Source organism: Lithobates pipiens, unplaced genomic scaffold (genome assembly GCF_037356315.1).
Source record: "Lithobates pipiens isolate NorthernLeopardFrog02 unplaced genomic scaffold, aLitPip1_a1.2 Scaffold_22, whole genome shotgun sequence".
Lineage (NCBI taxonomy): Eukaryota > Metazoa > Chordata > Amphibia > Anura > Ranidae > Lithobates > Lithobates pipiens.
The window spans coordinates 24822282-24848607 of NW_027507784.1; the positions used below are offsets into that span (position 1 = coordinate 24822282).

The 26326-nt window shown below is 40.6% G+C and overlaps 1 protein-coding gene across 2 annotated transcripts; it reads left to right on the forward strand.

Annotated features, from left to right (window-relative positions):
- The first annotated feature begins 9363 nt into the window (after positions 1 to 9363).
- Positions 9364 to 18886, forward strand: LOC143923429 (microfibril-associated glycoprotein 4-like). 2 transcript variants are annotated; one of them, XM_077447090.1, is made up of 6 exons: positions 9364 to 9569; positions 9646 to 9755; positions 10133 to 10287; positions 14232 to 14328; positions 15063 to 15257; positions 18513 to 18886. In XM_077447090.1, exons 2-6 carry the CDS (start codon positions 9656 to 9658, stop codon positions 18770 to 18772), a joined length of 807 nt encoding a protein of 268 aa, XP_077303216.1. In that variant the 5' UTR covers positions 9364 to 9569; positions 9646 to 9655; the 3' UTR covers positions 18773 to 18886. The 2 variants fall into 2 exon arrangements, with proteins under 2 accessions (XP_077303216.1, XP_077303215.1); XM_077447089.1 differs by having other exon boundaries at positions 9366 to 9569; positions 9649 to 9755.
- The last annotated feature ends 7440 nt before the right edge of the window (positions 18887 to 26326 follow it).

The window sequence follows — 26326 nt, forward strand, 5'->3', positions numbered from 1 at the left end:
ACCAGACCCTTCTCCAACTATGCAACCTGGAAAGCCAGGAAAAGCCAGAGGATGAGCATGTGCCTCTATCCTGAATCATGCCAAGCAACATGCCTTCAACATGGAGAAGTACCCTGCCTGGGGGGGGGGGACCCCACTGGCAAAGCACTGTGTCCCCATGTTGATAAGGAGAAGGGCCTCTTCCCCACAACCCTGGCACTGTGGTTGTGGGGGTCTGGGGGCTTATTAAAATCTGAAAACCCCCTTTTAACAATAAAGGGGTCCTACAGACAATAGTTCCCCTAAAGAAATAGACTTACACAATTTTTAACATGTACATTAGTAATAAACCCCCCCCCCCCCAAAAAAAAGCTCCATGATGTACATCCATCGTCAATCATGTCATCCAGCTATGCCAATCGTGTCGATTAAAATCAAGACAGTTGCTAATCTGCTGAAAGAAAAAATCCTGCTGACCGCCAACATGATTGACTTCTGCCCTCACTCACGACAATGACATCTGCTGGGTGGAGGTGGGTCTTCTGAGTGATGTCATTGACCAAATATGGTCAGGTGGCGCTATACCTGCCCCTTTGTTTACATGGCTGGGGATTTTGGCCAATAAAAGAATGGAACTGGGTGCTGTCCTTGGTTGTTAAAGATGCCTGCCACTCCCTTAAAAGCTATTGAGGGGAAAGAAGCTATATATATATATATATATATATATATATATATATATATATATATATATATATATATATAGTGTCTCACAAAAGTGAGTACACCCCTCACATTTTTGTAAATATTTTTTATCTTCTCATATGACAACACTGAAGAAATGACACTTGTCTACAATGTAAAGTAGTGAGTGTACAGCTTGTATAACAGTGTAACTTTGCCGTCCCCTCAAAATAACTCAACACACAACCATTAATGTCTAAACCGCTGGCAACAAAAGTGAATACGTGTAAGTGAAAAAGTCCAAATTTTCCCTCCCCGATGTCATGTGAATCGTTAGTGTTACAAGGTCTCAGGGGTGAATGGAGAGCAGATGTGTTAAATTTGGTGTTATCGCTCTCATTCTCTCATACTGGTCACTGGAAGTTCAACACGGCAGAGAACACTCTGAGGATCTGAAAAAAAAGAATTGTTACTCTACATAAAGATGGCCTAGGCTATAATAAGATTGCCAAGACCCTGAAACTGAGCTGCAGCACGGTGGCCAAGAACATGCTGCGGTTTAACAGGAAAGGTTTCACTCAGAACAGGCCTTACCATGGTCAACCAAAGAAGTTGAGGTCACGTGCTCAGCGTCATATCCAGAGGTTGTCTTTGGGAAAGAGATGTATGAGTGCTGCCAGCATTGCTGCGCAGATTGTAGGGGTGGGGGGGTCAGCCTGTCAGTGCTCAGACCATACGCCGCACACTGCATCAAATTGGTCTGCATGGCTGTTGTCCCAGAAGGAAGCCTCTTCTAAAGACGATGGACAAGAAAGCCTGCAAACAGTTTGCTGAAGACAAGCAGACTAAGGTCATGGATTACTGGAACCATGTCCTGTGGTCTGATGAGACCAAGATAAATGTATTTGGTGTCAGATGGTGACAAGCATGTGTGGGGGCAACCAGGTGAGGAGGACAAAGACAAGTGTGTCTGCCTACAGTCAAGCATGGTGGTGGGAGGGTCATGATCTGGGGCCGCATGAATGCTGCCGGCACTGGGGGGCTACAGTTCATTGAGGGAACCATGAATGCCAACATGTACTGTGACATACTGAAGCAGAGCATGATCCCCTCCCTTCAGAGACTGGGCCGCAGGGCAGTATTCCAACATGATAACGACCCCAAAAAGACCTCCAAGACCACCACTGCCTTGCTAAAGAAGCTGAGGGTGAAGGTGATGGACTGGCCAAGCATGTCTCCAGACCTAAACCCTATTGAGCATCTGTGGGGCATCCTCAAATGGAAGGCGGAGGAGCACAAGGTCTCCAACATCCACCAGCTCCGTGATGTCATCATGGAGGAGGGGAAGAGGACTCCAGTGGCAACCTGTGAAGCTCTGGTGACCTCCATGCCCAAGAGGATTAAGGCAGTGCTGGAAAATAATGGCGGTCACACAAAATATTGACACTTTGGGCCCAATTTGGACATTTTCACTTAGGGGTGTACTGACCTTTGTTGCCAGCGGTTTAGACATTAATGGCTGTGTGTTGAGTTATTTTGAGGGGACGGCAAATTTACACTGTTATACAAGCTGTACACTCACTACTTTACATTGTAGACAAGTGTCATTTCTTCAGTGTTGTCACATGAAAAGATTTACAAAAATGTGAGGGGTGTACTTACTTTTGTGAGATACTGTATATATATATATATATATATATATATATATATATATATATATATATATATATATATATAGTAGAGGAAATAGCTGAATGAGCAAGAATCCTGGTGTTTGGATGAATGCCAGAAAAAACAAACTTTGGTTCAAACTTGTGTTCATCCCTAATAATGTTGATGATTAGAGCAGGACATGTTTGAGGTCTAGCCTAGGTGCCGGCCATGGCCCCCTCCATAGATACAGTAGAGTGAGCGTAGCCACCCAGACAGGAGGTGTATTACTGGCAGGGCCACAAGGTGAAAATAAGGGGGGAAAAAAACTAGAATAAGAAAACAAATGCAACCACCACATCTATGATCTGGTAATCTGCAATATATATCATATTTTTGTTTTTAGATTTATATAAGTCATAAAATGAAGACTCTCAACTAATTGTGGGGCTATTTTAGGCTGATTAGGCTGAGCATCATAGACAGGGAGAAAAAAGGTGAAAATTTAAATGATCTAATACATTTAAATCCGACCTGCGGCCTCCCCTTCAGTCTTGCACAGGTGTACCCGGCTCCTCTCCTGGACTGATACGGCTTCCTCTGACATCACTGAGTTTTAAATAAGAATAGAATGAAAATGGGAAGCTTTTAATAAAACATTCCATTATCATATTGATGAGGTGGGGGCTGAACCCGGGAAGGCAATATATATATATATAAACAGATCAAGCATCGGCTTTATTTACTTTGTTTCCCCATAAAATGAAAAGGAAGTTAAACTTGAGGAGGTGCGGAGATGTCCACACATAACCAGAACATAGAAATGGTGTAAAATGCTGATTCTGCGCCAGGATAAAGAATTACATCCGTGACATTATGTTGTGTAAGAGATCCTCAGCAAATTCAGCAACACGTTATCCCATAGTATATATAGAAGATAAGAATTCCTGAGTGGTCTCATCCCAGAAGAAGCCGATCAAGAAAGTTCCCCCCGCTACATTGTATTAGGTATGGAAACTTCTATTATTATTAGTATGATTATTATTTTTATGATGATGAATATTATTTTTATTATTGTTGTTATTACAATTAGTGTCCATATTATTATTATTTTTATTTTTTTTATAAAATTTGGTACGTTATTTATTGTTCATTATTATTATTAACATTAATACATTAAAATGAATTAACATTATTAATAATAATAATAATAATAATAATAATAATAGTTATTATTATTGTTATTATTAGTAGTATTATTCTTAGCATTATTATTTAGTATCATTCTTATTATTAGTATTATCATCCTTATTGCTGTTATTAGTATTATTAATATTACTACTAATATAATAATATTATTATTATTGGTAATGATAATTATTATTATTATCATTGTTATTCTGATCATTATCACTATTGTTATTGTCATTATAATTATTATTGCTCATTTTATTGTTATTCTTATCAACATACTCAAAATGTAAGTGGTCTCATCCCAGAAGAAGCCAATCAAGAAAGTCCCATGGTACATTGTATTAGATATGGAAACTTCTATTATTATTAGTATAATTATTATTATTTTTTTTATGATGATGAATATTATTTGTATTATTGTTGTTATTACTATTATTATTTTAATTTTTTTTATAAAATTGGGTACGTTATTTATTGTTCATTATTATTGTTAGCATTAATACATTAAAATTAATTAATATTACTAATAATAATAATAATAATAATAATAATAATAGTTATTATTATTGTTATTATTAGTAGTATTATTCTTAGCATTATTATTTAGTATCATTCTTATTATTAGTATTATCATCCTTATTGCTGTTATTAGTATTGTTGTTATTACTACTAATATAATAATAATAATAATAATAATAATAATAATAATAATAATAATAATAATAATATTATTTTATTATTATTATTGATAAGGATAATTATTATTATTATCATTATTATTCTGATCATTATCACTATTCTTATTGTCATTGTAATTATCATTACTCATTTATTGTTATTCTTATCAACATACTCAAATGTAATGTACATCAAGTTATGTATACATCTTATATACTATGTTATTTTCATAGAGTAATACTATAGCTTTGTATAAAGTGGTCTCATCCCAGAAGAAGCCGATCAAGAAAGTCCCCTGGTACATTGTATTAGGTATGGAAACTTCTATTATTATTAGTATGATTTTTTTTTTATGATGATGAATATTATTATTATTGCTGTTATTACTATTATTGTTAATATTATTATTATTTTTATTTATTGTTTACAAAGTTTGGTACATTATTTTTATCATTATTATTATTTATAATAATAAAAATAACATTAATAATAATAATAATAATAATTATTATTATTTTTTTATGATGATGAATATTATTTGTATTATTGTTGTTATTACTATTATTATTATTTTCATTTTTTTTATAAAATTGGGTACGTTATTTATTGTTCATTATTATTGTTAGCATTAATACATTAAAATTAATTCATATTATTAATAATAATAATAATAATAATAATAATAGTTATTATTATTGTTATTATTAGTAGTAGTATTCTTAGCATTATTATTTAGTATCATTATTATTATTAGTATTATCATCCTTATTGCTGTTATTAGTATTGTTGTTATTACTACTAATATAATAATAATAATAATAATAATAATAATAATAATATTATTTTATTATTATTATTGATAATGATAATTATTATTATTATCATTATTATTCTGATCATTATCACTATTCTTATTGTCATTGTAATTATCATTACTCATTTATTGTTATTCTTATCAACATACTCAAATGTAATGTACATCAAGTTATGTATACATCTTATATACTATGTTATTTTCATAGAGTAATGCTATAGCTTTGTATAAGAATTCCTGAGTGGTCTCATCCCAGAAGAAGCCGATCAAGAAAGTCCCCTGGTACATTGTATTAGGTATGGAAACTTCTATTATTCTTAGTATGATTTTTTTTTATGATGATGAATATTATTATTATTGCTGTTATTACTATTATTGCTAATATTATTATTATTTTTATTTATTGTTTACAAAGTTTGGTACATTATTTTTATCATTATTATTATTATTTATAATAATAAAAATAACATTAATAATAATAAGAATTATTATTATTGTTATTATTAGTAGTATTATTCTTAGCATTATTATTTAGTATCATTCTTATTATTAGTATTATCATCTTTACTACTGTTATTAGTATTAGTATTATTACTACTAATATAATAATAATATTATTATTATTGTTATTAATAATAATAATGAAACATATTATTATTATCATTATTATTATGATCATTATCACTATTGTTATTGTCATTATAATTATTATTACTATTTTATTGTTATTCTTATCAACGTACTCAAATGTAATGTACCTCAAGTTATATACATCTTATATACTATGTTATTGTCATAGAGTTTGTAACAAACTCACCACTGTCCATGACCCATTTATCACTAACTCCCTGAACCTACTTGCAATTACTGAGACCTGGATACCTATGCACTCCGCACACCCTCTCCAATATTCCTTTGCCTCTATCTGATCACCACCTTATTAGTTTCAATCTCTCCTTGTCTGCCTCCTCCTTGCCCTCCAACTACCAAACTATTACCCGTAGAAACCTTCGCCATCTTAACCCTTCTCTTCTTTTCTCTGCTACAGATTGTCTCTACGACAAAATCTCCTCCTTGTCCTGCCCCAACGTGGCCACTTCTTTCTACAACAGTTCACTGTCATCCACCCTGGATACCTTGGCCCCCCTCACTACGCACAGAATCAGGCCCCGACCGCTACAACCCTGGCAGACAGACAATACCAGAAGCCTAAAAAAACATAGCCGTGCTCTTGAGCGTCTGTGGCGTAAAACTAAGTCACAGCAAGACTTCAGCCAATATAAATCTGCCCTCCAAAAATACCATTCCTGCCTGCACACTGCCAAACAGACCTACTTTATCACTCTCATTAACACCCTCTCACGCAGTCCCCGTCAACTCTTTTCTACCTTTACCACTCTACTTCGTCCTCCATTACCCCCACCCACTAACTTACTCACTGCCCAGGAGATTGCTTATCACTTCAAAAATAAGATTGAGACGATTCATCTCGAGATCTCCGCTCTACAGACATCTCCCTCACCTTACACTCCCTGTCCTCCTGCGCAATCAATACTTTCCTCTTTTGACCCAGCTACTATAGAGGAAGTCACTAAATTTTTTTCTAATGCCCACCTAACCTCCTGCCCCCTGGACCCTGTTCCTTCTCAAATACTACGGTCACCATCTGACTCAATTCTACACTCCTTAACTCATATCTTCAACCTCTCACTGTCTACTGGCATCTTCCCCAACCCTCTAAAACATGCACTAGTCACTCCCATACCAAAAAAGGCCTCAGACCCCACCAATCTTAACAACTTAAGACCCATCTCTTTACTCCCTTTTGCCTCCAAACTCCTTGAACATTTAGTCTACAACCGACTGAGCAACCACCTCATTGAAAATAACCTTCTCGATCCTTTTCAGTCTGGATTTCGCCCACAGCACTCCACAGAAACTGCCCTTCTAAAACTCACTAACGACTTACTAACAGCCAAAACCAATGGTCATTATTCCATACTCTTACTCTTGGACCTTTCTGCTATCTTTGATACAGTTGACCACCCCCTCCTCCTCAAAAAACTCAATTTGCTTGGTCTCCATGGCTGCACTCTCCGTTGGTTTGAATCTTACCTATCTCATCGCACCTTCAGTGTCACTTACAACTCCATTTCCTCTTCTCCAACTCCTCTTACCGTTGGGTTCCTCCAAGGTTCTGTCCTTGGACCTCTACTATTCTCGATCTACACGTCCTCCTTGGGTCAGCTGATAGCCTCCCATGGCTTCCACTACAGTTTATATGCTGATGACACCCAAATCTATCTCTCTACCCCTCAGCTCACCCCATCAATCTCCTCACGCATCGCTGATCTACTAGCAGACATATCAGCCTGGATGTCACACCACTTCCTCAAACTTAATCTATCTAAAACTGAGCTCTTAATATTTCCTCCCCCCACGTACCCCTTCGTCTGACTTCTCTGTCAAGATCAATGGCACATCTATCAGTCCATCCCCACATGCCAGGGTGCTAGGGGTAACCTTAGACTCCGAACTGTCCTTTCAGGCCCACATACAATCCCTGTCCAAATCATGCCGCCTAAGGCCGCGTACACACGCGCGGACTGTTCGCCCAACCTTGTCCGCTGAACAGTGTTTGGGCGGACAGTCCGCTCGTGTGTGGGGCTTCAGCGGACAGTTTCAGCGGACAGTTGGCCGAACAAGGTCTTACGGAAATTCCGAAAAACTGTCCGCTGAAACCTTGTTTCAGCGGACTGTTCGCTCGTGTGTAGGCTTGTTCGGCCAACTAAGTCTCGCGCATGCTCAGAAAGGATTTCCACGTCGGAAGGTTGCATTGCAGTGTATAGGACGTCGTATTTTTCGTCCCGTCGTACGTGCCGTTCACGTCATCGCGCACGGTTTCAGCAAACTGTTCGTCCGTCGTGTGTGGCCATGTCCGTCCATGCTAAGTTTGAGCGGACTGTTCGCTCAAACTGTTGGACGGACAAAGTTGGGCCAACAGTCCGCGCGTGTGTACGCAGCCTTAGCCTTCGTAACATTTCCAGAATACGCCCCCGTTTTAACTAATGACACCACCAAGCTTCTAATTGACTCCCTGGTCATCTCTCGCCTTGACTACTGCAACTCCCTCCTCGTTGGATTACCTTTACACAGCCTATCTTCAGTCCATAATGAATGCCGCTGCCAGACTCATCCACCTTACCAGCCATTCAGTGTCCTCCACCCCTCTCTGCCAATCCCTGCACTGGCTTCCACTCACCCAACGAATAAAATTCAAAGTACTAACAATAATTTACAAAGCCATCCATAACTCTGCCCCCCAGCTACATCACTGACCTAGTCCCAAAATACCAACCAAACTTCCCTCTACGGTCATCCCAAGACCTCCTGCTCTCTAGTTCCCTTGTCACCTCCTCCCATGCTCGCATCCAGGATTTCTCCAGAGCTTCTCCCATCCTTTGGAACTCCCTACCCCAATCTGTCCGACTGTCTCAATCTATCCATCTTTAGACGATCCCTGAAAACCCTTCTCTTCAAAGAAGCCTATCCTGCTTCTAACTAACACTGTTTTACTTCCTCCATCAGCTTATCCCCCCACAGCTTTTACCTCTTGTATCAATTGCCCCTTCCTTTTTAGATTGTAATCTCTAACGAGCAGGGCCCTCTGATTCCTCTTGTGCCAAATTGTAATGTAAATGTAATGTCTGCCCTCATGTTGTAAAGCGCTGAGCAAACTGTTGGCGCTATATAAAACCTGTATAATAATAATAATAATAATAGAGTAATACTATAGCTTTGTATAGGAATTCCTGTGTGGTCTCATTCCAGGAGATAACCAGGAGTATTTTAGTATACTCAGGAGGGCCATAACAGTAAGACCCATACATCCGGGAACAGGAGACAATTCTCACTTGATCAGCTGTGCAAACGAATTGTCAAGCTCAAGATCTCTGTGCAAGAGGTTTCGAGATGGTATATCCATCCTAAAGGCTGTCTTCAGTTCTTGTCCAATTCAGCTATGCCTCCCGCTGGGCCATTGGCCTTATCTCCATCCACTATTGAGCCTGCAATACCCTTACTGGATCTATTTTCCATAGCAAATTAGTACAATGTCTCTTGCATTTTGGTGCTGATGGGGCATCTGTGGACTAATTGGTACGTTGCATTCCATCACTGTTCAGTAGAATAAATTATTACCTTTTTTTAATTAACTGAAAATCAAATTCTCCGATTTTTTTTATGATCTTTTAAATGCACGTCAGAGTAAACAGGACACGGATGTAACAGGGAAGTCACATACCTGGAAAAAGGATGCGTTTTCTCAAGGTGTGGTGTCCCAATCATTGTCCTAGTGTGACATACAGGCTCACACTGTGAATATAAATATGACGTGTGTTCGCTGCTGGAGTTCAGACCCAGGACGCAACCCAACATATCGTCTGACCCAGAACTAGGACACAACCCAACATATCGTCTGACCCAGAACCAGGACACGACCCAACATACTGACTTATAGAGTCTCACGCAAGTTGCAGGACGCAAATTTAAAGGAAACTACACCTTGTTTTCTGTGAGTATTTACAGTTATTGCTGCCATTATTGGCTGCCATTATGACAGGCACAGTACTAAACATGTCATTTCTCAGCAGGTGAAAAATGGGTCTAAGGGGGTCATTTCTCACCCCCTTTATTGTGCTCCTGGTCATACGCATAGCCTACCAGGCTGCTGAAAAGGTGCCAAGGAACCTAGATAACAGTATGTACAATCAGATATTTATGATATGGTCTTTATTACATTTGCCAGCATCTCCTTTAAACATTTGCTTCCTTCAGTTATTAAATAGGTCATCTGCAACATGGCTGATGTTCTAAAACCCAACAACCACAATCATTGTATGTCTATGTGTGTTACAATTTAAAACCCAAATACAGGCAAACGTTTTTAACCATAGAAGAAGCCCCATAGTATCTCAATGGGAATATTGATTTAACTGTACATAAAGCCAACATTTACATGTTTCTCAGGGTACAGTTTATGCACAATAAATGTTTCAAATTTTCCATACAACTCGGCAAATCTTTACTTTTTGAGTTCAGGTCTACTTTAATGCATTATTTATCCTCTGTTTCCAGTTAATATTTGTACTGAAAGTTGTTACCCCCATGACTGTTCTGATGTGTGGGCTCAAGGTCTGAGGACAGATGGAGTATATCTCATCTACCCCGGGGGGCTCAAAACCCCCATACCTGTGTACTGTGATATGACCGGAAAAGATGGACCCTGGACGGTGAGTACTCACTAACCCAACTCTGATCCCAACCATTATCATCCTCTCAACTATTTTAAAAAGTGTTGACTTTGCTGATTGTCTGGGAAGGTACTCATTCCTCCAGGTCACAATATAGGTAGCAGTGGTTATTCACATTCAACTAGACTTTTTCTGTAATGTTGAAGATGATTCAATGCTCATCCAAATGTCTTCCTTTGCAGCTAATGACTGTCCAGAACAAACCTCAGTATTAAAGCCAACACACTGGCAAACCTCAAATGTTTTATGAGGTCATAGTGCAAAAATTGAGGCAAAACAGTAAAGAAAAACCATGTTTTTTTCCTAAGGCCGCGTACACACGCGCGGACTGTTCGCCCAACTTTGTCCGTCCAACAGTTTCGGCAAACAGTCCGCTCAAAATTAGCATGGACGGACATGGCCACACACGACGAACGAACAGTTTGCTGAAACCGTGCGCGATGACGTGAACAGCACGTACGACGGGACGAAAAATACGACGTCCTATACACTGCATTATAACTTTCGGCGTGTAAATCCTTTCTGAGCATGCGCGGAACTTAGTTTGACGAACAAGCCTACACACGGGCGGACTGTTCGCTGAAACAAGGTTTCAGCGGACAGTTTTACGGAATTTCCGAAAAACCTTGTTCGTCAAACTGTCCGCTGAAACTGTCCGCTGAAAGCCCACACACGAGCGGACTGTCCGCCCAAACACTGTTCAGCGGACAAAGTTGGGCGAACAGTCCGCGCGTGTGTACGTGGCCTTACTCTTTTGCCATGATTTTTGCAATGACCTCATTAAACATTTGAGCAATGGCTATTTCTTAACTGACCTTTTGTAGCACCATTGTGAGACAGGCAGACACATTTTACAGGAATATGACTCTTCAGGTACCCATTTACTACATTAAAAATGTCTCAGACTCACTTACTTGGTAAACAATGTAACATGCACATTGCTCTCAGGGTAAAGTTCATGTCCTCAGGTTAGTTAGAAATGAATGATGGCACCAGCCACTTTTCTTTAGATTTTGAAGGTTTATTGCACATGTGCATGAAGAAATTGAAAGGAGGGTGACAGTCTCCAGTCTTCCTGCTTGTTTTTCTAGCTTTTGCGGTCCCATTCTTATTGGGTGACATTGACTGGACACAGATGCTTTAGGTTTGCTCCTTAACCACTTCAGCCCCGGACCAATTAACAGCCTAAGGACCAGAGGTCTTTTTACAATTTCGCACTGCACTGCTTTAACTGGTAATTGCGCGGTCATGCATTGTTGTACCCAAACGAAATTTGCGTCCTTTTCTTCCCACAAATAGAGCTTTCTTTTGATGGTATTTGATTGCCTCTGCGATTTTTATTTTTTGCGATATAAATGGAAAAGGACCGAAAATTTTGAGAAAAAAATATATTTTCTACTTTTTGTTATAAGAAAAATCGAATAAACTCAATTTTAGTCATACATTTAGGGCAACATTTATTCAGCCACATGTCTTTAGTAAAAAAAATGTCAATAAGCGTATATTTATTGGTTTGCGCAAAAGTTATAGCGTCTACAAACTAGAGTACATTTTCTGGAATTTACACAGCTTTTAATTTACGACTGCCTATCTCATTTCTTGAGGTGCTAAAATGGCAGGTATTGATCTGTTCAGATTCTATACCACTACGGGAGGTTTATGCTTTGCGTGTGGGTGTTAGCTGTACTGGCACTAACCTAGCGCTGCCTGGGGCGATGCAGACCCTGACCGTAAAACCTAATTGATATCACCCGCCGGGTGATCAGGGGGTTAAACCTTTATTGAGTAATAAATGGTGGGTGCCCTGAAGCTATAAAAAGCAAACTAACCAGAGTCACCTGTAACACTTATACAGTGATCACTGGTGAAAGGGTTAACTAGGGGCAATCAGGGGTTCAAATTTTTATTAGGTAGTATATGGGGGTCCCTGGCGCTATATAAAAACCTGACGGGGAACCTAAATAACTAACTGGCTAACCAGCGTCACCAGTGACACTTATACTGTGATCGCTGGTGAAAGGGTTAACTAGGGGCAATCAGGGGGTTAAAACAATTATTGGGTAGTATATGGGGGTACCTAGCGCTATAAAAACCTGGCAGTGAACCTAAAAAAATAACTAGCTACCTAGCAACACTAGTGACACTAATGCAGCGATCAGAAAAATGATCGCTTAGTGACACTGGCAAAAGGGGGTGAAAGGGTTAACTCTAGGGGCAATCAGGGGGTTAAAACCATTATTGGGTAGTATATCGGAGTACCTAGCGCTATAAAAACCTGGCAGTGAACCTAAAAAAATAACTAGCTACCTAGCGACACTAGCGACACTAATGCAGCGATCAGAAAAATGATCGCTTAGTGACACTGGCAAAAGGGGGTGAAAGGGTTAACTCTAGGGGCAAACAGGGGGTTAAACCTTTATTGGGGGGTGGTAACTGCCCTGACAGTTTTTACTTTTGCAACTGACACTGAATGCAGTGATCAGTAAATAAATGATCACTGCAATCAGTGACACTGTGACCGGGGGGGGGGGGGATCGGGGGGCGATCGGGGGGGTTTGTGTGCCTGTGTGTGCCTACATGTCAGTATAGTGTTGGTGCACACTTACTTTCTGTCTTCTCCTCGTAGTCCGGTCAAAAAGACCGCCCCGAGGAGAATGACATCACTTCCTCCCTGCCTGTGTATACAATACACAGTGGGAGGAAGCTTCTCATTCGCCAGGAGCGATCGAGAGGGGATGGCCAGAAACCAACGGCCATCCCCTCATCCCGGATCGCTCCTGAAGCGAAACGGACTGCCGCATCCAGCGGGAGGGGGTCCGATCGGACTCCCCACCCGCTGGAAGGCAAGCACCTACATGTACGTGCTTGTGCCTGTACATGCCATTGTGATGACGTACAATGGCATACGGCGGTCCTTAAGTGGTTAACGTGTGAAGTTCTAGTGGTATCTCAGAATTGTCGTACAAGGTAGGACAACAATGGAGAGGTTTCTGTGTTACTCTTCTACTCAGAGGTCTCACAGAACTTCTATATGAGGGACCTCTGCAGTCTTCTTCCAACAGGCCTCTAACAGACCATAGCAGCAAATATCTTCAGGAAGGCCTCCCAGAAGGGAAGATCCCAGTAGATCTCTACATCCTTGACTCCAAGGCCTAAAGAAACACTAGTGTCACAGCAGCCACCTCTCGGGGTGAAACCCTGGAGGGGAAGAATATATGCCAGGAAGTGCCTAAGGTAATTAATATCTCTCCCATCATGTACAGCAGGCCCTCCCAAGCCTGCTGATGGGCCAGATGTTAAATATCCTTAACACAGAACGTTAACTTATTTTTTAGAGTAAGGAAGGGTTATAACTACTTACCCTGCTTTTAATATTTATCTGTGAAGTAACAGTTTTCTCTGAGTCCATCCTCATCCCATCATGTGTTGAGCCCTCTTGGAACATCTAGACTGTTTTATATGACTTATTTCCCAACAATTAAAATGATCTTGGACTCTTTCAACTGTTTTTGGCCTGGTGCTTCTTTCTATAGTACTATGGTTTAGGGTACAGTCTGGTGCCTATTGAGGAAAGCCTTGCTGTATGGAAGAAACCTCAGCAGAGCCATTGAGCTTGTTTAAAGTTTCCCTTCATCTGACTTCACATACATATCGAAAAATTCCCAGAACCTCTTTGAATATAATGCTCTGGAGTTTTTTTATTGCTGTCTGTGTCCCCACTGCAGTTTTCCCCTCACTTCCTGTCTAGTAAAACCATTGTCAATGGCACAGAAAGTGAGGGGAAGTCTCTTTAAAGGAGCCCGAGATAGAAGTAAAAACCCAGCAGGAATTCTAATCTTTCCATGTCTATCTGCAACTAAAAAAATGTTTCTACTTTGAAGTCTACTTTCATGTCCACTAGCATGTCAACTGTGTTGTTGCAGGTCTTTCAGAGGAGGTTTGATGGAAATGTGGATTTTTATCGAGGTTGGACAGAGTATAAAGCCGGATTTGGAAAAGCAGATGGAGAGTATTGGCTCGGTAAAGATTTAATGCAATTGTACAAGTAATGCACTTGGGGGAAAAAACAGTGATGGAAACTGCCCACTGGGGTGAGAACCGGTGGGGGAATAAGGGTGGAGAATGATCTGGGAGTCCTAGTAGACAGACTATGGAGTCAAAAGTTTGTGGACTCTTGACCATAACAACTATATGAGCTTGTTGGACATCCTATTCCAAAACAATAGACATTAATATGGAGTTGCCCCTTTCCACTATAATCGCCTCCACTCTTCTCTAAAGGCTTTCTCAGAAGTGTATCTATAAGAATTTGTGCCCATTTGTGAGGTCACATACTTATGTTATCAAGAAGACTTGGTTTACCATCGGTGCACCAATTCTTGCCAAAGAGGTTGAGTAGGTTTGAGGTCAAGGCTCTATAGAGGCCACACAAGTTCCTCCTCACCAATCTGATCAAACCACGTCCTTATGGAACTGGTTTTGTGCAGGAGGACACAGTCATGATGGAACAGAAAGGGCCTTCACCAAACTGCTGTCACAATTATGTACAATGTCTTTGTATGCTGTAGGAATAACAGTACTATTCACTGGAAATACCTGAACTTCATCATTGGGAGGGATGTCTTTGTGCTTTGGCCATATAGTTATGCAACTCCAGAACAATAAATAAAATCCCTGGACTTGTAGTCTAAGTCAACCCATGTATTAACAGACCATAATTCTTAGGGTAACCTCTTGTGGTTTCTCCACTTCAGGTCTGCAGAACATTTACCTCCTAACCCTGAAGAGGTCGTATCGTCTTAGAATTGATCTGAAGGATTGGGACAATGTTGCTCGTTATGTAACCTATAAAAACTTCTCTCTCTCCCGCCTGGCCATCTACCCTGAGGAAGATGGCTACAAACTGAACATCGAGGGGTTTACAGAGGGAAATCCAACCAAACCCGCTGGTATGAAAAATACTTTTTTATGATCACATTGTACATTGTTACTGATTCCTCAGCTCACACGGGGCTCAACCAATCCTAGGATACATTTCGACCAGAACACCGACTGCGTGGAGAGTGTTCTTTTTTATCTGCATCGTAGACATCACCATATACACAATACAAATGACCGCTAATGGGGTAGGGAGTCCTAATTTTATTGCACAGATTTGAGCCTAAAAGCACTTTTTTTTAGTTTTGGATGGAATGGCACGCACACAGAAGTGTCCGTGATGGGCGGGTTATTCGGGCCTGGTTCATCACGGATCGGTGTAAAGGGCCGATGACCCTTTACCGTGTGATCGTTCCGTCCAGTGACGGAGAAATCATATGCAAACAAGCCGGCGTCATGTTCGGTTCAGCTCCTCCCTCTCCTCACACCGACGGTGTGTAAGGAGAGGAGGAAGCTGAGTGCAGCAGCGCTGTGGGCTGGATGTGAAGTGCCCACAGCGCTGATCTGTGCCCATTCAGCCTCATTCGTGTCTCATTTATGCCCATTCAGCCTCAACCATGCCTCATTTATGCCCCGCCATGCCCAGCCATTCCAATCTGTGCCTAGCCATGCCCAGCCATGCTCACCCATGCCCAGCCATGTTCACCCATAACCAGCCATGCTCATCCATAACCAGCCATGCCTCATCCATGCCCAATACACAAGTAAATGCGTAAAAACAGGGTCAAAGATTTTTCCCAATTTCCACCCATTGAAATAAAAAATCCAATTATATGAATGAGAGTCCATATTATGTTAAGATCCGTATGATTATAAATATAAAAGGTTCTGCATCATCTACCACCACTGTGTGTGATGACCCAGCTCCAATTCATCCTACCTAAACCATCACTGTTTCCCCTATGACTTTTCAGATAAAGGCTGGGTCTCCCCCTGTGGACAATCCATCTGGACCTAATGAAAATAGAGACCAGAACATTGTGCTTTCTGACATTGTTGCTAATTCACCTTCCTCCCATGACAATGTTACATCTTCTTTTTTAGTGCCACATCCTCCTCTGATCCTAGCCTCAAGAAAAAGAATGCTCGTAGGAGAGGCTGCAGAGGAGGATGAAATAAGTTATACAAAATGCTGTGAAATACCAAAAACTGTAAAAATATTTAATTATCTTCAAGTGAAATCTCTCTCCTCAGCCATGGACTGAATTTTGCTCCAGTTAACAAACCCAATCCCTTTCTTCTCTTTAAGGATCTAAATGGGTATATTCACAACCTCACCTTGAAAAGACATTACCACATCAAACATGATAAAGAACAGAATGTAGTTTCTGCTGATGCCTTCGGTAAATCTTCAGGTGATACCCCTTCTGCTTCGTTGGTATCTACGTCTGAACTTTCAGACATAGAAACTGATGAAGATGAGATGCTCCGAACATTGCCTCAACATCTAGCCACTTCTCCCCCTATAGTTCATTCATCCCTCAAGCCAAAATCCGTTTTCTTTCCCACACATTCAAAAGGACCCTACTTGGAAACGTTCTATAGAGTAATTTATGCCGTAACTCCACCGCCACATCCAAACAAAATAACCTTGCACCCTCTGAAATTACAGGACTTAAAACCATCATATATGCTGATGACTTAGTGATAACATCCGCAGACAAAGGAGGAGGCATCGTCATTTTAGACAGGACTGACTACATGAAGGAAGGTCAGCGGTCACTCTCCAATAAAGCTACCTATAAAAACCGTTGAAAGGACCCTACCCCAGATTTTTCCAAAGAAGCAGACATTTTGATTGACAATGCACTCAGAGATGGTATTATCACAAAAACTGAAGGTTAATTTCTACGAAAACCTTTCTATTCCATACTATATTTCTATTTTTTGCCTAAGATCCACAAAGGCTTACAAAATCCTCCAGGACGGCCTATTGTGGTGGCTATGGACAGTGTTAGCACTGGATTCAGCCTCTACAATTTTTGCAAACCTTAGTCTACCAATTACAATCGTACATTCATGATGGCACACATTTACTTGAACTCTTGCAGCCTTCCAGTTGGGAACCGACTTATGTCTGGCTCTCGCTGGACATGTGCTCATTGTACACTTCAATTCCACATACTTTTGGATTAATAGCATTGGAACCATTTTTGCTCCTAGACCTATAAATCAACCCATGTCAGGCAGACTTCATTGTAATAGCTACAGAATTCTGCCTGACACACATTTATTTTACATTTGATGATGATTTCTATCAGCAACTGCAAGGTACTGCGATGGGGGCCAACTTTGCCCCTTCATACGCAAACCTTGCACTTGCAATACTGTCTCACCAAATGTACCTGTCCTAATACCTATTACAGGCATGTATCCATGCAAAAAAACACGCAAAACTTGCCATTTGTCTGTCATGGCCAAAAATCATTGGTTTGCATATGCCATGCCACGTGAGAGAAATAACCTGTTAATATGACAATTTGGTGGAAAAGAAAAAAGAAAACAAAAATCTTAATTTTGTGGGAAAAAAAATACAACTTCAAAAAACTCATGCCTCTTATTAAATACATTGGAATGTCTACTTTCCAAAAACATTTGGGGGTATTTGTAATTTCCTGGCTTTTTAGTGTCTCAAGAAATGAGATAGGCCATCAGTACTTCAGGTGTGATCAATTTTTATTGACTGGCACCATAGCTTGTAGACTCTATAACTTTCAAAAAGACTAAATAATTTACACTCATTTTGGTTATTTTTATCAACGCTATGTAGCACTATAAATTTTGGCCAAAATGTATAAAGAAAAATTACTAATTTGCTCAATTTTATAACAGAAACAAAGAAAAATGCAATCTGTTACAAAAATGTTGGTCTTTTTTCATTTATAGCACAAAAAATAAAAAACCCAGCGGTGATCAAATACCACCAAAAGAAAGCTATGTTTGTGTTAAAAAAGGACAACAAATTAATTTGGGTACAGTGTTACATGACTGAGTAACTGGCATTCCAAATGTGAGAGCACTGAAAACTGAAAATTGGTCTGTTTAGGAAGGGGGTTTAAGGGCCAAGGGGGCAAGTGGTTATATTATTTTTTATTATTTATTTTTATTTTTTATTAATATTATTTTTTTATTACTTGCAAACATTGTACATAGAGTTGTACACATGTTTGAATGGACCACAGAAAAAGTTTTGATTGGCCTGCTGGTATCTCTGCATTGTCCCTTTAAATACATCTTTTTTTTAATGTTGCTTTTTTTTCCTGCAGGCGATTCAATGCGAGGTCACGTTGGCATGAATTTTTCCACATATGACAATGACAGAGATATACACCCCAGCAATTGTGCACAGAGATATCATGGAGGATTCTGGTACAGCAAATGTCACGGTGCCAACCTAAATGGGAAATATCAGAATGGTACCACCGAGGAGTTTGCTACAGGTGTGGTCTGGGCTACTGCTAAAGGATACTACTATTCCTTCAAAGAGACGATGATGAAGATAGCGCCATCTGTGCCAGAAGCCTGAAATGGTTCGGTCTATTCAAAGGTTTTAAGTTGGCGATGCTTGTGTTATTATAAAAAAAAATTGAATTTGAGTCAACCCAATTTGGTTAGTGGTATAAATAAATAAATAAATAAAATAAGCTCTCATATGACTTCTTATCATGTCAGAAGTCTACCTCTTGGGGCTTACACATGTCCGATGACTCTTTCTACCACCCATATTCCAAGGGCCAGTCACCAAGTTCTGGATCTGTCTTACTAGAGCAGTGGGGGCCAATTTACTTTATTCTTGCTGAGGGTCCTCAATTACAACCCTTGACATCACCAATGGGCACAACATTTTTAGTGAATGTTATACTAAAGAGGGTCATCAGAGACTGCAGACATGATAGGAATATTTGAAACTGGGGATATCCTTCAAGAGATTCAGACTGGAGACTGCCATGGCTATTACCAACCCTTTACAAATCAATGTTTCAATATTTTCTTGTGCCCATAACCCCTTAGAATTGGATGCCAAAGGACTGCATGTAGCCTATAGACTGCCAAGTCAGATACTAGGGTCTTAGAGGAAGCAGAGGGCCTCATCTGCTATCCATACCTAGAAGTACCCAATATTTTTGTCTGCCTGGCTCGAACCCATCGCAGAGGAAAATTAGTCCTCAATAGTCTCCTGTCAGCCTGAAGTAATGACATATTACCACCTTCAAACTAGTAGATATACTGCAGCACACCCCCACCTACACACTAGTAAACGTCTCTTTAATTCAATTCAAACCACTTTTTGATGGGTGAACCTGCAAAAATCGGATTCATACATTTTTAAGATGGGTGGTCTCCCAGAATGATACTACAGCAACTTAAAAACAAACAGCATTATTTTATGAATGAATATAAAAACATTTGAGGGGTATAACAAAATCCCCTCAATCAAGTTAAAACATATGACATTTCTGTTTAGAGAGTGATACAGAACACCAACCCACTAAGAAGCTGTGATAAATGACCAATGTTTGATTTATAAATGGATAATAAAATACCAAAATGTACGGTTCTTCAAGTTTGCAGCCAAAGGGTGTTAATAGAACCAGAAGTAATCCGACATGTTTCGCCCAGATGGGCTTCTTTAGAAGAACGGTAGGGTTTTTCTGTCAAAAACAAAACAACAAAATATAAGAACAGTAATGAAATAGATAATATTGTCTTGAGATTTGAATGTAAACCATGCATGGCAAATGGAGAGGAAGACAGTTTTTTATTAATTCATTTTTTTCATTTTTTTTTTTATGTAGCACTGACCCCCGAAGAAGTTGCTGAGTTTGATTGGGCCTGTACTCTGCTATTAAACCCCCACTGAATTGGCTCAATCCCCTTTGACACAGCTGTGGTGCAATGTTGGTGTGAAGCTAATAGTAAAGGATAACCCCACAATGCGCAACATAACAACAGTATACCTTTGTTATTACCTGGGTATCCGATGCTCCACCTACAGGAAAAGGAACAACGCTTCACACCAATTGTACTTAACCAGAAATGTATCTTTACTGGAACTGATGTAAAATAGTAATTACAGTATTTGTACTGTCACAGCACAATAGGCATTCACAACAGTTGGTACATACAGAGTTGTGCTAGATAATCCCTGAAAGTGTGTCTCCAATTGGGACTAGTGCTCAGAGTGACAATGCCTAAACTCTGGGCAACTTCCCACTTCCAGCACACTCTGGTAATCACAGGAATATAAAGCTGATAAATAAAGTACAACACAACTACCAGGGAGCTCCCCCTACTTTGAAAGGATGCAAGGCCTTGCAAAGAGAGATACAGTCTTTAGTCTTCTGTCTTCTGCTAGCTATTTGCATTGTAGAAATTGTAATCCAACAGTTGAACACACAAGGATTAAAGTAAGGTGAATGTAAGAACTATGCTTGTAGTGCAGTACACCTGTAACTGCCTCCGGTGTAATTGGCTTGGTATAACACAGTGTCAGTAGTACAGTGAAGGGTAGGCTTTGCTCCGCTGGTCTCAGTCTTGCTTCTCACTGGCTGGTGCCATCACACTCTGATGAATCGGGACCCTCTGATGGCTCTGACAGGTGTCTCTGGATGCCTCCCAATCTGGTCACACAGTCTTTCCAGCACTCAGGTACAAGGCAGAGTCTCTGGCTGTTCCACTCTGCAGTGGTTGTAGGCCACGCTCTCTGGGGACCTCCTTACAGGTCCTTGTAGGCAGGCCACGCATCAAGGAGAGAAATAAAATGGCCACGTGTGTCCTTTTATAGCCTACCCAGCATGCAGTTCAGTACTGAGTGTTCCTGGGTAGATCACTCTGCATTCTGGGTAAGTAGGTCATTGTAAAATGTAAACAGTCACTTCCGGTATTATTTCTTCATGTTCATGAAAAGAAAATAATTGAAGTCAATTTCACATTTAGGCCACTGGATGGTGCCAATTGCCAAGTTATAATACTGCCATAGATTAACATTGCATAACATTAGCAGGCAAAAATACCAGCGCTGCATTTAAATCAAATAATGTTGTTATTATAAACACCTGTAACTTCCAAATGTCCAAAGATATATCCACCTTTTCCATATTAGATCTTACACATCAATGGGACAGCCACAACAAAGTTGTCCAAGCATCGTGAAGAACAGCCTAAATATTACAGCAACGCACCTCAATCTCCCAATAGCCATAAACATAGCCAGCCCATCACACGTGAAATGCACAAATAGATAGAGCCATAGGAAACCCAGCAGAGTTTGTGTTGTACACACTTACCCCTTCTGTATTTATCCATGCATCAAGTATAAAGCCCTCTTCTGTAAATCGATAAATCTCCAGAGCATTGTGTTAAACAAAATCTACAAACCATCAAGGCACATAACAGAAGAGGGAAGACAATCACTTTCCCAGCATGATCATACCAAACACAAAATAAAAAAACATAAAACACTTAATAAATCCCTGTTTGCCTCAAAAGCCCGTGGGTGGGAGAAAGAGAGAGGAAAGAGAAGGAGGAGAAGGGGGATCCTGAAGCCTGATACCCAAGCGGGTCCCCCATCTCCTCCCAAGCTCAAAAGTATGGTACAAATATAATCTGACAATGAAATGGCTCCAAGGTACCTGTGGCTTCTCTGACAGTCACATAACACAGTACAGGCCTTGCTGCAATGTGGCCCAAAACATATCCCACTCACTGAACTTAAATAAAACTCCGGCTTCACACTTCTGGGACTGTCCATCTCAAGGTGGAGAAAATAAAGATGGCCCTTGTACGTTTGATGTGGCACTGGGCATGTGCCCCCTCACTCTTCAAGATGGCCCTGCGCAGGCCCAGATGCCACGTCACCAACAAAGATGCCCATTACCGCCACCCCCAGCAACAGTGATGGCCGTCAGAGGAACTGATGCCCAATTGTGCTGCATCGGGGGGAGATCACTAATGCCATTGCTCCCCCTGTGCATTCCCAATGTGACAGGACCCATAAGGTGCCTGGCCCAAGTGCCCTGACCCCAGAGGTGAAGATTAAGGATAAGGACTGGGGAAACAATCCCTCCCCCCCCCTCCATTCACAACACAGGGGATAAAAGGCACCTGCATACTCCTCTACCACCCCATGGACAAAATCCCTGGTGTTTCACAAGCTTTGTGATGTGCCTTTAATATGTATTATTTTTATGCCCAATGGTATGATCTTTTCAAGGACTTATATTATACTCTCTCCTGCAAGAGAGCTGCCTGCTTCATAGAATCATTCTCACGAGTGCAATTACATTTCAAATGTAGGTACTGCCCATATGGAATACTGTAAATCAAAGGTGCAGGATATGCATTATTAGCATATAATATGGTATTTGCTGAGGTGGGTTTCCTAAACAGATGTGATGCAAGTGAACCATCCTCCTGGACCATAATGAAGATGTGATGGCAAAGTTACAGACTTTTCTGTAATTCACTGGGAATTTCAGATTGAAATCACTGTTTTGAAGACGGATCAAAAACAGGTGTAATTCACCTTCTGTGCCTGTCCAAATCAGAAATATGTCATCAATAAATCTATGCCATGTGAGAACATGGTGTAGTAAAAAGGCTGGCTCCAAGGTATAGGTTGGCACACAATGGGGCACTTCTACCTCAACAGGTGCTTCTCCCTAAAACTATCACTACTCTCTCCCTATACAGCAGGGCTATGTCCTTATCTCACTCCCACACTGCAAGCACGCAAAATGATGCAGAATCACTTATTTAGATTTTACTGTGTCAAGATGGCTGTCTGGAGCACATAACATGTGACATGGGATGTTGGTATCCAATAGGATATGCAATCCCCCCAAGATGGCTGCCTGGAGCACATAACAGGGGACATCTAGTCCTCCATGGTCTCCTGCCAACCTGATGAAACACAGTGCCACCTTTAGGTTGGTTAATATACTGCAGCCCACACCTGCGTACAAACTATATGAAAGACTAATAAGTTCACCTTTTTGGGCAGAATTTCACTTTTCATAATGAATAGAAGCATTTTCCAATGCCATTCCCAATGTGCTATTCTCACACTTACCCCATTCACATGATATTTAGAATATTGTCAGTCTTGTTGTATCTTTGAATGGATTTTCAGATTACATCACTTCCTGTAGCTTGTATCAGCATTCACTTCCTGTAGGCCATCTCACAGAAACCATCACTTCCTTGTATCACAGAAGAGGGTGTTATAAGGCGTGTTCACCATTCTGGACCACACCTCCCTCATTACAATACCACCTTCCACCCACTTCCTAAACAATCTGATTGTACAATCTCCTTTAGATCTCCCATCAGCTATGTAGTACAAGGGCCTGTATAATTTGATACAAATTGAATGGATTGGTTAGGTTTGACCTATTCTATAGTTCTGGTAAATCTAAAGGAAATTGTACAGAGATTATACAATCAGATTGCATAGTGTATGGCATCTTTATACAAGCACATAGGAGGGAGTGGACAGAGACACTCAGCCATGAGGCCTCATTCACATCTCCACCTAACAAAAACTCACATTCCCGCATGTGTTCGTTTTTTGTGTTTTAGAGTGTTTTCATTCGTCACGCATAGGGCAGCCCATTCACTTCAATAGACTGCCTTACACGCAACAATTGCTCCAGATGATCTCCAGAGCTATTTTTAGAGCGGCGCATGGTGCATTACTGCAGTTTTTGGTGCGTTTGCCACACTTGGGGTGCATTTAACATGTGATGACAACACAAACACGATGCACATTTGCAGCGTTTCTGAAACGCAAGGCAGAGTGCACATTTGCCATGTGTTTGGAAACACACAGATGTAAGTGGAGCCTCATTGTTCTTGTGTAAACACACCAATTTCACTTTCAGGTCCCATTCACACCTAGAGTTGTAGGAGTGCATGTTTTTCGATTTCAATAGGCTGCGCTCCACCTGGCAAAGTAGCTCATAGGTCATTTTTGTAAATTTGTTGCTTCATTTGTCACCTGTGGTTTTTCCATGTAAGGTCTGCAGAGCATTTACCTCCTAACCCTGAAGAGGTCCTATCATCTTAGGACTGATCTGGAGGATTGGAACAATGTTGCTTGTTATGTAACCTATGAAAACTTCTCACTCTCCCACCTAGCCATCAACCCTGAGGAAGATGGTAGCAAACTGCACATGGAGGGGTTTACAGAGGGGGATCCGACCAAACCTGCTTGCATGGAAGATACTTTTTTGTTTTGGATGGATGTGTTGCTTATATCTTTTTAGCTGCAAGTCCATCAAGTCCAACTTATGTGTGTGATTGCATGTCAGTAGTACATTATATATCCCTGTATGTTGTGGTCGTTCAGGTGCATATCTAATAGTTTTTTTAAACTATCGACCCCCCACTGCAACCACTGCCTGTGGAAGGGAATACCACACCCTTGCCACTCTTACAGTAAAGAAACCTCTATGCAGTTTAAGGTTAATTCTCTTTTCTTCTAGTTTTAATGAGCGCCCACGTGTTTTATTCAACTCCCTTCCGCGAAAAAGTTTTATCCCTATAGCGGGGTCACCAGTATGGTATTTGTAAATTGAAATCATATCCCCTCTCAAGCGTATCTTCTCCAGAAAGAATAAGTTAAGTGCTTGTAACCTTTCTTCATAACTAATATCCTCCAGATCCTTTTTAATGCCAATATTCTGTTTGCTTTGTTAGCAGCAGCTTGGCATTGCATGTCATTGCTGAGCCTATCATCTATTAGGACCCCCAAGTCCTTTTCCATCCTAGATTCCCCCAGAGGTTCTCCCCCTAGTGAGAAAATTGGATTCATATTTTTGCCACCCCAATTGCATTATTTTACATTTTTCTACATTAAACCTCTTTGCCGTGTAGTTGCCCACCCCATTCATTTGTTCAGATCTTCTTGCAAGGTTTCCACATCCTGTGGAGAAGTTATTGTCCTGCTTAGCTTAGTATCATCTGCAAATACAGAGATTGACCCCATCCTCCAGGTCATTTATGAACAAATTAAATAGGATTGGTCCCAGCACAGAACCCTGGGGGACCCCACTACCCACCCCTAACCATTTCAAGTACTCCCCATTTATCACCACCCACTGAACTCGCCCTTATAGCCAGTTTTCAATCCATGTACTCGCCCTATGGCTCATGCCAACAGACTTTACTTTGTAGAGTAAACATTTATGGGGAACTGTCTCAAATGCTTTTGCAAAATCCAGATACACCACGTCTACGGGCCTTCCTTTATCTAGATGGCAACTCACCTCCTCATAGAAGGTTAATAGATTGATTTGGCAAGAACGATTCTTCATGAATCCATGCTGATTATTGCTAATGATACCGTTCTCATTACTAAAATCTTGTATATAGTCCCTTATCATCCCCGCCAATAACATGCATACTATTAATGTTAGGTTAACTGGTCTGTAATTCCCAGGGGTGTATTTTGTCCCTTTTTTAAATATTGGTGCTACATTGGCTTTTCTCCAATCAGCTGGTACCATTCCAGTCAGTAGACTGTCAGTAAAAATTAGGAAAAATGGTCTGGCAATTAGGGATGGCCAAACGGTTCGCCCGGCGGTCGTTTCGCAGCGAATTTCGGCTGTTCGCCGTCCGCCCGATCGGCGGACTATTGCCGCCATTCGCCCGGCGGACTTCCGTGTTTACTGTGTAAAAGAACTTTGACCTATGATGACACATCCATCATGGGGTACAGGACAGTCAATTGAGACATTACAGCACATGGACACTTGGACATTCCCCCTAACTTATAAATAGACCCGATCCGGCAGGCATTTTACATTCTTTCGTATGTCACTATAGGGAGAGGTTGCTATGTGGAGCAGGGAGAGACTTCAGTGACCCAAATCGCTAGCTATTAGGTCCACAAAAGTTCTTTTAAGGACTGGTATTATGGTATAGCTGTTAGGTGTAGTTCAGGATATAGGTTTGAGGCAGTGCTGTGCTAGTGATTGTTGCAGCAGCATGAGTGTCTTTTGTCAGTGTAGAGAAAGGGACAGTCAGTTTAATCATTAGCTGTTACTATTAGGTCCACAAGAGTGCTATTCAAGTTATT

What these genes read in the sequence shown, in the direction of transcription:
- LOC143923429 (XM_077447090.1), top strand. Translation starts at nt 9,656, where the DNA reads ATGGGTCTAAGGGGGTCATTTCTCACCCCCTTTATTGTGCTCCTGGTC. An exon ending in GCCAAGGAACCTAGATAACA is followed by an intron (nt 9,756 to 10,132) that starts GTATGTACAATC and finishes CTCTGTTTCCAG; the next exon opens with TTAATATTTGTACTGAAAGT. An exon ending in AGATGGAGAGTATTGGCTCG is followed by an intron (nt 14,329 to 15,062) that starts GTAAAGATTTAA and finishes TCTCCACTTCAG; the next exon opens with GTCTGCAGAACATTTACCTC.